Source organism: Dromaius novaehollandiae, chromosome 5 (assembly GCF_036370855.1).
Source record: "Dromaius novaehollandiae isolate bDroNov1 chromosome 5, bDroNov1.hap1, whole genome shotgun sequence".
Classification (NCBI taxonomy): Eukaryota; Metazoa; Chordata; class Aves; order Casuariiformes; family Dromaiidae; genus Dromaius; species Dromaius novaehollandiae.
This window is the reverse complement of record NC_088102.1, coordinates 62879916-62892458: the sequence shown is the minus strand read 5'-3', so window position 1 is coordinate 62892458 and position 12543 is coordinate 62879916. Positions and strand designations below refer to the sequence as shown.

At 44.0% G+C, this 12543-nt stretch overlaps 1 protein-coding gene across 1 annotated transcript in view; it reads left to right on the top strand.

The window, feature by feature from the left end:
* Window positions 1–281: 281 nt before the first annotated feature.
* The window catches only part of RRAS2 (RAS related 2), a 47912-nt gene continuing 35650 nt past the window's right edge, over window positions 282–12543 (top strand). The window contains exon 1 of the mRNA XM_064513062.1: window positions 282–605. Coding sequence (XP_064369132.1) covers window positions 501–605 — 105 coding nt within the window. The 5' untranslated portion in view covers window positions 282–500. The remainder of the gene's footprint in view (window positions 606–12543) is intronic.

The window sequence follows — 12543 nt, the reverse complement described above, 5'->3', positions numbered from 1 at the left end:
CGGGCCGGGGGCAGTAGGCACACACGGCACCCCGCGGGGCGCGCAGCGAGGCGCGGGGACGCAGCTGCGGGCCGCGCCGGGCCGGGCCGGGCCGGGCCGCTATCGTACCGCGCCGCCGCCGCCTCCCCGCGGGCGCCAGGCGCCAGGCGACGCCGCTGCCGGGAGCGCGCGCGGGGCGGTTCGTGACGTCCCGGCGGGGCGGGGCGGGGCAGCCCCGTGCCCGGGCGCGGGGGCCGTGGAGCGCCGCGCGCCCCGCCCCCGCCGCCATGAGCGGGCGCCGCCCCGCGCCGCCCCCCGCCCCGCCTGCGCGCTGCGGCTGGGCTCGGCGCGGCTGGGCTCGGCGCGGCTGGGCTCGGCGCACTCGGCGGGGCGCAGCGCGGCGGCGGCGGCGGCGGCGGGGCCTGCGGCTGCTCGGCCTCGGCGCGGCGGCAGGAGGGAGGCGGCCGGGCCGGCGGCGGCGCTGCCGCGGTGGGCTGGGCGCGGCGCGGCGCGGCTCCCCGATGGCCGCGGGCTGCAGGGACGGCCCGGGGCAGGAGAAGTACCGGCTGGTGGTGGTGGGCGGCGGCGGCGTGGGCAAGTCGGCGCTCACCATCCAGTTCATACAGGTGAGGCGCCGCGCGGCCCGCTCGCGGCCGCCCTGCGCTGCGCTGCGCTGCGCTGCGCTGCCCGCGGCGGCGGCGGGGCCTGGGCGCTGCCGGCGGCGGCTCGAGGCGGGGCGGCGGCGCCGCTGCCCCTTCCTGCGCGGGCGGCGCGGCCCCGGGCGGCGAGCGGGAAGCCGGGGCGGCGGCGGCGGCGGCGCGACCTTGAGGGGCCCCGGCGGGGGGCGGCGGCGGGGCCGGCGCCCCTGGGGCGACAGGGCGGCGCTGGCAGCGCCGCGGCCGGAGGAGGCGGCGACGGCGGGGCCGGGCCCGCCGGCGCCGCGGGGCAAAGCCGCCGCCCGCCCGGCCCGGTGCGGCGCCGCTCTGCTCCGCTCCGCGGCGGCTCCAGTCGGGGCCTCGGTGCGGCTCGGTGAGCCGCGTCTGGCCGCGGAGCGGGGCCGCCCGGTGCCGTCCGGGTTGGTCTCGGCGCGGCCTCGGCCAGGAGGCCGAGCAAGAGAGTCGCAGACGTGCGGGCACCGGCCCCGGCAGCTCTCGCCCGTTGTACGTCTGAATTCTGGCTCTGGATGCATGCCTCAGCGTCTAAATAATTAGACTTGTTTTTTCCCTTTGATTTCTGACATAGGGAAACACGGCAGTAAAGATGAGGCAAATTGTGCATAGCAGTCTTATGAGGAAAGGTCCTCTTTCCTCCCCTGCCACTAATTCAGCAGCGCCTCTGTTACTGCGCTTCTCTGCTGTCGCTTTTAGCGTTGCTGCTGCTGTGGGGGTATTATTAATCTGTCTGTGCCTCTTTATGGTGGACGGAGGAGACAACTACTTGTGTCCTGTTTGTTGGTAGCAGGGTCACAAATCTGGAGAGAATTACTTTTTTCTGTGCTTTTTTCTTTAGTTCCACTGAGGAGAGATCTTGATACCTACCGTTAAGATAGGTTTTCTGACATTGAGACAAATTGTTGCCTTTTAACAGTTAGGGCAGTGATATTTTCAGAGAATGTTTTGTTAGAGCAGCTGATCTGGTTGAAATAGACTCATTTTTGATTTCAGAGTCTCTTCTCTAATACACATATCCTTGTGTTCATTAGTTGTAATATTCTGATGAGAGTTTGGGCTCTGCAGCATAGACTAAATAACTGAACAGAAAACTGTACTTTCAAAATTTGGGTAAGTATTGGATAACTAAATGCTTAGAAAATCAGGCATATTCTGTAGGACATTCCAGTAACTGACACGTTAAGAAATTCGATTATCGGAAAATTATTTTGAAGAGTGCAGTTGGGATGGAATGAAACTATCTGTTACGCCCAGGGCGTGTAGATAGCTGGTCAGGTTCCATATTTAAGATACTGAATCTCTGTAAATCTTGTCAGTCCTGTAAGGTAACGACTGGCTGGTCTGTTTGGAGGCGATAGGGCTAGAATAACTCACAGTTCTGTCGCTGCATTGATTGAATTCTTCCTTGCTTGTACAGACAGATAATAGTGGTTGATTGAAGCTGAGATCTGGAGTGCCATTCACGCTTAAATACAGCATTATGGCTTTAGATGGTATTACCTGCGTGTTCTCATGGGCATCTCGCTAATCATGCCAGTAGTATGTGCAGCTGAACATGACTTAAATCATTTTTGAAGTGGTAGTGTCTTGGAAAATGTTGCTGAATGGATTTGTGAATAGTCCTTGGCTATGTTAAAAGCTCTTGGACAATTTTAACTTGATTGCTGACTATCAAGGTATGGATATGGGGTACCAGCTACACTGAACTTCCACAGGAGGAGTGATGCTTTCAGCACTCTCAGCTTCGTAAGGTCTTGTACTTAGTCTGTGTTGCAAATTTTAACTTACTGTAGAACTATATTCAAAGCCTCATGGAACATTAGACTACTGACTGCTTGGAAAAGACAGTATTTTAAAATATTGACTGTTATGATGTGTGATGAAAGGTACTTGTATTTGGACACATCTTGAAATCAGTGAACTGTTTGATTACTGAATTTTGAAGATGAAAAGGTAAAAATGCTGTCATTTCTATTAAAGACATGAGGAAAAAAATGTGAAGTCCACATGTTGCCTTGGTACCTCCATTTACTTTAATAGCAATAAGATTCTGCAGTGTTCTGGGTCATTTTAGTGTTTCAGCACCTGTAGAAATTTGTTCTTTAAATAAACCAACAGCTTGGGCTACATCCCTGTAGAAATAAAAGTTTTGGTTCAAGTGCTTCGACTGACACTTGTCTTTCAGACAAGATTTGCAAGTGAGGAATCTCTCTGTTTTGTCACACATAAGGATCTCTTCTTCACTCTAATAGCAGGAAAAAGAAATAGTTTAGTTTTAAAGAGTAACAAGCAAACAGCACTGCAGCATTGAGCTGAGGTGTTAAGGGGGAATTACTCAAAATAACTTACTGTCAGTCTGTATTAAATCATCTACATCTTTTTTCCCTCTCAGCTGCTTAATCTTGAGATAAAATCTTGCTACCACAAAATGATCTTTAGCAGAAAATTTGACCTTCTAAACAGGGGAAAGAAAAAATAGCTGGGAAGTAGATGCCTTTTGAGAACAGCCTCAGATGCTCTAGAGAAAAGTTTTGTCTTGTTTCAATACTTGCTATGTAGTTATGGATAATAAGAGATGAGGCTTGGTGGAAACTTGCATACCGCCATATCTTCCTGAGCTCTGACTGCTTATGATGATATCAAGTGTGTCTGCTGTGCAAGCTCTGCTGTGCAGCCACTTCGGTAGCTTGTGTGGCAAGTGTATTGCCAAGTATGTTGTTTGTCTTTTAAGGCTGCATAGAAACTGCTCCAGACCGCTTTAAAATTGATTACGAGCAAGTCACGTGCTTCATTTTTGGAATTTCTTAGGATTAAGTAACAAACTCAGAGGGTTGCCTTCCCTAAAGCGTGGACCAGACTAGATTTGGTCACCTGACAAATCTTGGTGTCAGTTAGGGATTTCAATTCTTTTGCTTCTCTGTTGCTTGTGTTAAAATGCGGCTCTGACCGTCTTAGTTTTGAGGCTTAAAAGGGAAAGTTTCTTCTTACTGGTAGTAGCAAGTATTTCCACATTTGGACTTGCTTTCCTATAATCCTGTCTTTAACTTTCTGTAAATCAGTACTTAAGAACGTTTATTCTATGCAAGTGATTTGTTTTCTCTTGCTTCTACCTTCAGTGCTTCTTAGTATTTTCCAGTAAACAAGGCTACAGTGGCGATAGATCAGGGGAAGGCATGTGGCTTTGAGATTATTTGTTGATTTACGTTGCGCCTTTGAAAGACTCATGTTTGAAAATGGGAAAATTACTCCTTCATTTCAGATGAAATAAATGAAGGGGAGAAAGGAGGACCTGAGGATGCAGAGAGAACCAGTTTAGCTTCTTTCTCTTGCTGGCTATCTTGTGTACAGTACATCCTTTCCAGCCTTGTTTGGGTGTTGGGGGGGGAAACCAGTAGCATTAGCCCTTACAACAGTAAGAGTTGCCAAGGTGGACTCTTGCTGCGGTACCGATCAGCGTGTAAGCGCTCCTGCATACGGTTTCTGAAAATTGCTGCTCTTAAATGTGGACTGAAACAACAACATTCTTGTAATGAGGCTGAGTGAGAGAGACAATATAATGGAAGTCATGTCATACAATGGAAGTTGTTTCACAGACTGAGTTTAGCATCTCTGCGCTAATTAGTACGTTGTACTGAGAATGGTACAAGAAACGTAACTATTCATTTGTGTTTAACTGCATGTGATCTTGTGTCCTTTTTTAGAAGTTCATCTTACAACTTGGGGAAATTTTAGACCACAGATTAACAGATCAAAGCTTTCAGCAGTTAAATGACTAGTGTGTTCTGTCTCTCAAAACTCTTCCTCTGGGGAGATAAACGGAGCCTGATACTGATGTTGGTGGGCCAGGATTTCATCCTGGAAATTTTATAATCATTTCCGTTAAATCAGGATGTGATATGTGAACTTACTGCTGTGCAGTCTGTGCACTGTTAAGACAGGAAGTGAAGAAGCTCTAATTGTAGAGATGAGTAGATGGGATTTGTCACAAGTATAAACGTGAAGCAAGCAGCAGTGAATTATAGTTAAACTTTATGCCACAGTCATTTTAAAACTGTGAGTGCTAGAACTAAGCATTCCTTCTCTTATTAAAAATAAACAAATAATCCATCGTGCTCGTATCCCAAAAGAGAGGCAGAAAACTTTTAAAATAACTTGCAGCCAGTTAACTGGCCCCTTGGTAGGCTGAAGGAGTTGGGAGTATGAGCTGTACCGAGCACAGCTGTTGCCACAATAGCTTTTCTCCAGCTGTCATGCAGAGGTCTGTCACAAAATACCCCACATTCCCTTGTAACTCAGCCCTTTGTAACATTTAGGTTTCCTTGCTCAAAGGGAGCACAGGCTAACAAATACTTAATCACCCTCTGTGTTTTTTTAACTCGCAGTTGCCATTTACTTCATGCATTTTTTTTGTTAAGCTGAACAATGTATGGTTAGTTTTAGCAGTATACTGTAAGAGTGCTGCTGATGTTTCAAGTATCTGCTTTGCAAAATCGTGGATACTTTTGATCAGAAATCTTTTTCCACAGACAAGAGGTGTTCAGCCTCTCTGAAGAATGTTACAATTATTTATCATACTGTTTTGCCTCTTTGTAGAGCTATAGATTTTGTTTTGAGACAAATACATGTATAATTTTGCATACTGAATGGACTCCAATGACTTACAAGAATGTACTCATTTATAAATGTCACAGGACCCTTGAGATGGTATTGATTGGATGTAATTCAGTGCAGCTGAGTTGAGCTTAGTTTGTCAGTCAACTTCATGTTAAATATGGTAATGCAACAATGTGCTTAAGACTGCTGAAATGCTTAATGTAAATATAAAATGTATGGGGGTCTGTAGGGATCTGTTTTGTTTTCATATACTGATACCATGCTCTATTTGTAAGTGAATTTTTTACTGCCAGGTTTGCAAAGTAAAGTACTTGTACTGCTCTTAAAATTATCAGTTAAAAATTCTGATTACAGCTGAGCCGATTATGTTACTGATAACAAGTGAGTAAAATGAACTGGATATAGTTTCGTTGACTCTTTAATGCTTGTATCAGACACTTGTCTAAAAGCAAGCATATATGACTTGCAGATGGGTCATGAGCAGGTGTTCATATGTGTGGTTTTTCTTCGTCTTTTCCTTTTCTAAGCTGCTACTTCCAGAAGAATGTTAGTTCTCATTGATTAGAAATAAAGTTAAAGGTGGGTTATCTGAAAGTATTTTTTATCTCTGGTGTAGCTGTTGGGTAAGAAAATAGCCTGTTCTCAATTTTATGGTCAAGTTGTAAAGTAGAAGAGTAAAGCAGATTGAAGAGCACCAACTGAAAATGCAGCTGGTCTTCAAGGCAACGTGCTGGATGTTTGACAGACCCTGATGCCTGTGGTCTGTACCACTTTAGTATGCTATACTTGGTGGATGTGTAAATCCCTCTGCTGTTTCTAGGTACTCTTGACTAAACATTGCTGACCATCAAGAAAATGTTCTTCAAATAAGCCCATAAAATTCAAAGGAATAAAATGCCATAAATTCCAGGCTGCAGATTGATGCAGGGCTATGCCAGGACTGGTATGCTTACATTTTGATAAAGAGCGGGGCCTTTTTACTGTAAGTAGTACAATGTAACTGAAGATGACAAAACACAATTCAGGCGAATGACCAACTTAGTTTAGTGTTGGCATCTATTGATCTTAAAGGTTGTGTGTGCGTGTGTGTGTGTGTGTGTGTGTTGGGAGGAGGGGGAAGGTGAGAAATAAAAATCCTGATCAGCCCAAAGCGCTTGTGATGTGGTCGCCTGGAATAATAAGGGCTGGTTGTTCCATTTCTTGTGAAACTTGAACCGCTTGGCTCCTTGCTTCCCTTAGTACTGCTACCAAAAAAAGCTCTCTTGCTTGGGTTAGCTGCAGATCTACAGTCTGTCTGACAAATGTAGCAGATAACTTCTGGCTTAACTTGCAGGCAAGAAAGAGGCATTGGATCGCATGTTAGCGTTTTGGTATAGCTAATGTTCAGAGTTGAAAATATGCCAAGAGTTGCCAAGTATTCAGTGTGATACGTTAATGTCATGTGTACATGACAGCTTGTTCAGAGGATTAAGCCATGCAGTTGCCCCAGGGAGCTGTCTGATAGTATTGACTAGGTGTTGCGAAGAACAGCAGCAACTGATGGAGGGAGTATGCTGACTTGCTCGGACTGTCTGGAGAGCGTGGGAGGGTGCGCAAAGCAGAGATGGTTCCGTTTAGGGCTCTGGCAATGGTATGATGCATCGCAACTTATGCAGCAGAGATACTGTGCATTAATGTATGTATAGGGTAGAACTGAGCTGTGTTCAAAGGCCAGCATAAATTCTGAATATGGCTTTAATTTCTAGATACTGATCGTTCCTGTTTTGAGGAATTCCCAGTCCTTTCCCAAAGTGAAATTCCTTTGAGATATTTTAAACCAGCCCTTGCTGTGGTCAGGCAACACCTTTCCACGTGTTAACCCGTAGTGGCAGTTGCTTGTATAGTAAGTCAATATTGACGTACCTTTTGGCTTTTGCACAGGGAGTACTGGCGCTGTTTCCGGGATTATGGACTGCCGTGCCCTTTGCACTTTCAGGGATGAGCAGGCAGCTGCTGGCAGGTAGCTCTCTTCCTCATTTCCTTTCTAGGGGAGGCTCCGGCTCCCCGTTCTGGTTTTGTCTGGAGCTCTGAGGGCAGTATGAATCCCACTTTTTAGCAGTGGAAGCAGAAGGTGGCCTGGTTCAGTCCAGCTCTTGTACTGGGGGAATTTTGAAGGACCTAAGTGGTTTATATTTGCATAGTTTAAAGATTTATAACTTGTCTGTATTTACCAAAAACATTACTAGCACAAAAAATGTTGCAACTTAACTTCTTGAAGTACTCTGAAATAAATACTAGTTTCATTAAGTAAAATTCAGTGGTAGTCTGGCTAGCTGGTAGGCAGCTAGGCTTTTTGCAGGCCTTCCTAAATGATTCACTTTTCAGGACTAGACTAGTGTAACGCAAGTGAATAACTTCTCAGTTGTTTCTGACAGCTGTTGCAATGGTTCAGACTGCTTAACTGCGCTGATTTGGTGTCCTTATGTTCAGTTATGACCATACGTACTCAGTAAAATGTAATATTCCAAGTGAATGCAGCATTTATTTTGTCATATTTCAAGGTGTATGTAAAATCAATATTAAAACTGAAATCACAATTGTAATTGCTTTTAATTTTTTGACTCTTCCCAATTGCTTTGCATACAATGTGTCCCAAAGATTTTTGGGTGTAACTTTGGCCAGCTTAGACAAATTCTTACTGAAGGGGGTAGAGTGAGTGGGGTTCAAATTAAATAGTTTAATCACAAATAGGAGGCAATGTTTACGAGACAAATGGTTTGCCAGACAAAGTTGCCAGAGTCTTGTTTTAAAATGCTGACCGATACCTAGTGGTAACTTGTCATTCCAAATTTGGAGAAGCAAATTGGATCCTAGATGGGGGAATTATTCGTATATGAGCAGTGAGTGAGGCTCTGCCTACTTGTCTTGAACCGCATCTTTCTTGCACTAAGAGAGATATACACCCTGTGATCTTGACCAAAATCTTTTTCTCAGCTCCTTTTTTACATTCTTTGCCATTTTTATGTTCTCACAGCTTAAGTGTGGTTGCAGCTTGGGTGTGGAATAGCCTGTAAGCTGCTTTGGGGGAATGGGTAATATGAAAGAAAATATTTCTTTCCTCTCTTTTATAACGTAACTGCTTGAAGTAGATAGCAGATGAAAAGGATGTTTACTAGCTCTGTTTGCTTTGTCTTTTCTTACTCTCCTCCAACGACACACCATATGGATACTTAAACTAGTCGCATACCTAAGTGCCAAAGTCAAATGTGTAGGCGATCTGGTGTGTGTTACTGCTTTTAGATGGAACCTCCATAAGATTAAAATTACTTTTTTTTGTGGGTTGCTTGCTTTTACTGGGTTGCTTCTAAGAGGATTGGAGTGGAATGCAATGCACAGGGTATTTACTTAAGTTAAAGAAGGGTAATGTATTTGTGTTTTAAGTGCTTGATCTTGTGAGTAATCAAGTGTTGTGCGCAACACTGCCCCTCATTAAAGTGAGATTATGGTTTCTTATCAGTCTCTGATAAAAGGCTATAGAACTTGCACTTTAGCTGCCTTGAGGTATATGCAGAGCCTCAAACCAAGTTGGATGAGGGCTGCTGAGGAGGGTTTTAATGCACTTCTCTAGTTAGGTCAGGAAGTGCCGTAAGTTCCAGTTACGGATCGAGATCCTGTTGGCTGGTGAGTTCCTTGGAAACATTTGCATGATGTGGAACTGCGCAGCCGTACGGCAGGAGACAGTAGGGCAGCGTGGATAGAACAAGCTGGGGTCTAGCTCCGTGATGATTGTAGCAATGGTGAAAGCTCATAAAGAAAGGTTTTGAAAGAGAAAGTACGTTTCCAGAGGCTTATACAGCATGCAAAGGAAGACACACTGTGTGTAAAGGCATGAGAAACATGTTGAAATGGTCAGCAGGTAGGAGCTGCACAGTAGAGAAACTGAAGTGGCTTGGAAGTGAGGCCAAGTTGATAATTTGTTTGTCCTTTAATAAAAGGAACAGCCAGTGGGGAGGTGCAAGGCAAGGGAAACGATATTTTTACATTTCAAAACTGAAGAACAGGATTTTGCTGTAATTGAGGGTTTAATTTGATAAGCTAGTATTACTGCTAAGGAAGAATGCTCTGCAGGTCCCTGCACTGCCACAGCAGTTGTGCCCATATAGCTATTTACGCCATCTAGCTCACTGAAGCTCCACAGAGTTTAAAAATAACCAAGGAATGTTTTCAGCCAGGATCAGTTACCCTGTCTGGTTCACTGTGCAGCTCTGCAAACAGCTTCATCTGGCAGTAGTGCTAGTTTAACCAGACCTGCACCAAGTTCTCTGTTGTGTTCAAACTATAGTGTGTGGTGCTTTAAATAGTAAAAATCTATGCAGAAGTACTCTATTAAAGGTTGCATGAAGGTTCAGTTGCTATGACCAATGCGTGTTAGTAATTAACTAGATGTTAGCATATAAAAATGCTACAGTTCAAGCAAAAAAACTAGTGCAACAATAACAACTGAAATATTCTACAGCAATCTTTATGTAGAAGATCTGAGAAGCTTTATTTCTCAACAGAGTTATCTTAGGTATACATTCATAACTGTTGTGTGTATTGCTTTCCTCAAGATTTTTAAGTCAGAAAATAAATGTGAGGTTCCTTCACCTAAATGAGTAAGGGAATTATTTTTCCAGTACTGTTCTGAGTATTCTGCAACTGTAGTGATTTAAAATGTTGAGTCACTAGTTATGTTTGTTAGGAAAACTGAAATTTTAAAATCACTGCCGTTAAACGATGTTCAGTTTCAGCCCTTCTAGCAAAACTAACTTGCTCAGCTCATACCACAGAGCATCTTCAGGATTCCCAGTTTAAGCAGGTACAAATCTGTAAACCTGCAAGCAAATCTGAATGTTATTTCTTGTATGGCAAGTAAAGCGTGAAAAGGTAGGATGCTGGTGATAAATCTGTGTGAAGACTGGCATTTTTGGTTGGAGTCAGTCTCATAATAGAAGATATTTAACAGGTCACTTTCCTATGTAAGGAAATGAAGTGGGATTACAGTAATACGTACTGTAGGTATGAGTGTTTCAAAACTGTACATTCGGAGTAGTATTTCTGTATGTGCCTTTCCTTTTCAGCAGGTCCTTCATGATCATGGGGAAAAAGTAATTGTTGACAGTATATTTGTATATGTGCTACTAGCTCTACTATTTAAATATACATACAAGGTTTTCCTCTACTAGCTTACAGTAACAAGTCCTTGTCAGCAAAGAGCAGTAAATAAGCAAGTGATGTGTTTACAGGATTTTGACCTTGCATGACCAAACCCAGCATTACTAAGAACACAATTTTCAGTTTGTTTTTAATTTTGTCTTGCAATCTCAGTTGTTTCTTAAGCTTTCTCCTAGTTGTTTGTCTGCAAAGTCCTCCAGAAACATACAATCCTTCCATGTTATTCTCCTGCCTTCCCCCCAACCCCCAAACAAACCTCTCTGAATCTTGACCACATTTCCTGACTGAGATTTCCAAGACACAAATGTACGTGCTGTACCCCTTTTTGCTTTCCCATACTCTGACTTCCCTTTACTGATGTTCCTCATTAATGCGAGGCAGGTTCTCGCCTTGCTGGGAGTTCTCAGGTTGAGGTTCTGTTTTGGATCTTAAAGTATTGTGGGTAGAGAGAATACCGTGCCGCGCTCCAGCCCAAGAGTGTAGACTTCCCATATTTCCCAAGGAGTGTGCACTTTCCGTATCCAGGGTTGAGCAGCGGTTGTCTAATAGTCATTTGCAGTATGATTATTTCAAAGCTGGGAGCTTTTACATGGTCAGTGTTTGGCAAAATAATGACGGGTTATGCAATGGCTCTTAAAATCACTTCAGTCTGCTGGCTTTTGTAAGATTTGTCTTCTGAGTATTTGAAATGACAGCATTAAAATACAATTTTTCTGATCCTTCTGAGTTTCTGAGGATGCTTGGGTATTGCAAGATTTTGCAACACAAATTGCATTTATTGACTTTTTTTGAGGGTGAAACTGAACTGAAGTTCATTCTTTCCTTCCAGCTGTGTACACCTAGTTAAGTGCAAAGTCAACAGGCAAATCAGAGACTGAAAGGTCTGCTTCAGTCAAAGGTCGTGTCCAGACTCGTTCACCTATGTCAATAGTAATAGGTATGTGGTTAGTTCACTTACAGTAAACCTATGAAGTAATTGCTATAGCTGCTTTTATTTTTTTAAGAAATTCTGAAACACCTGTCCTATAAACTAAAATACTAAATCTTAAAATTAGTATATTAAGGACGACTCAGCAGCACTCATAGTGCTTCCGTGAATTCGGAAAACTTAGCAATAGATTGAATGAAATAATTTTCAGATCCTCGTGTTGGAAAGTATACCTGTGAGGTCAAAATTCTTGGCATTAGGTTTAATCAATTAGACTCTCATGCAAGGAGAAGCATCTCTGTAAAGCTGAGCCTAGTAATCTGAGGATACAAAAATGAGAAGTCTTAACTATGGAAATAGTACTTCTGTCTCCATAGAGTAGGTTTTCCTTTTCCTCAGTTACTGAAGTGTGCTGTTTGTGACACAGGCAGTCCAGGTGAAGTGGGGGGGACACATCCTGCCTTTCTTTTTTAATGCTGGCTCTTAAGAGGTTGTCACTGAGTGGCAGTGGTGTTGACTGACTACTATTGGTTCAGATGCTTGTGTTTCTAGATGTCTTAGGTCTCTTCTCATAAACTAAAGAAAAAGGCACATTAAACCTCTGAATAGTCTTGTATATTGTTTAACTACTTCTGTAGCTGTTGGTGCAATATTATTTTAGGTTGTACAAATGATACTACCGAGCTGTCAGTACAAAACTGTAAAGCTCTCATCTTGTTGCTTAATTGCTGTACTGACTAACCTTTAAGATGTTTTCCATACCTGGATTGTTGGAGGAGTGATCATCTAGAGGCATTCTGCTAAAGAAATCGTCAAAAGGGAATTGTGCTGCTTACTGTGTCTTCTCGACATTGTTTAGTATTAAATGTTATATTAAAACAGGTCTTCAGCAGCAAGGTTAGTTTAGGTGGTTTCTGCTTGTAGCAGTTACACAGTTCATGACTTCCTCAGTTGCACTGGTTTGGCTGCCTGTGGGGTCATGCTGTAAACAGGATCACAAAATTCCAGGTAAAATTCTTCTGTAGCTAATGTGGACCATCACGCTTACGCTGATCTGTATGTGCAGGCAGAGTGAGCGGGGGAGGGCTGGGACAGGCCGCAGCCTCTTCAGCAGGGTTAACCACTGAAGAACATGTGTGTAGGGCTACGTGAAGCCTC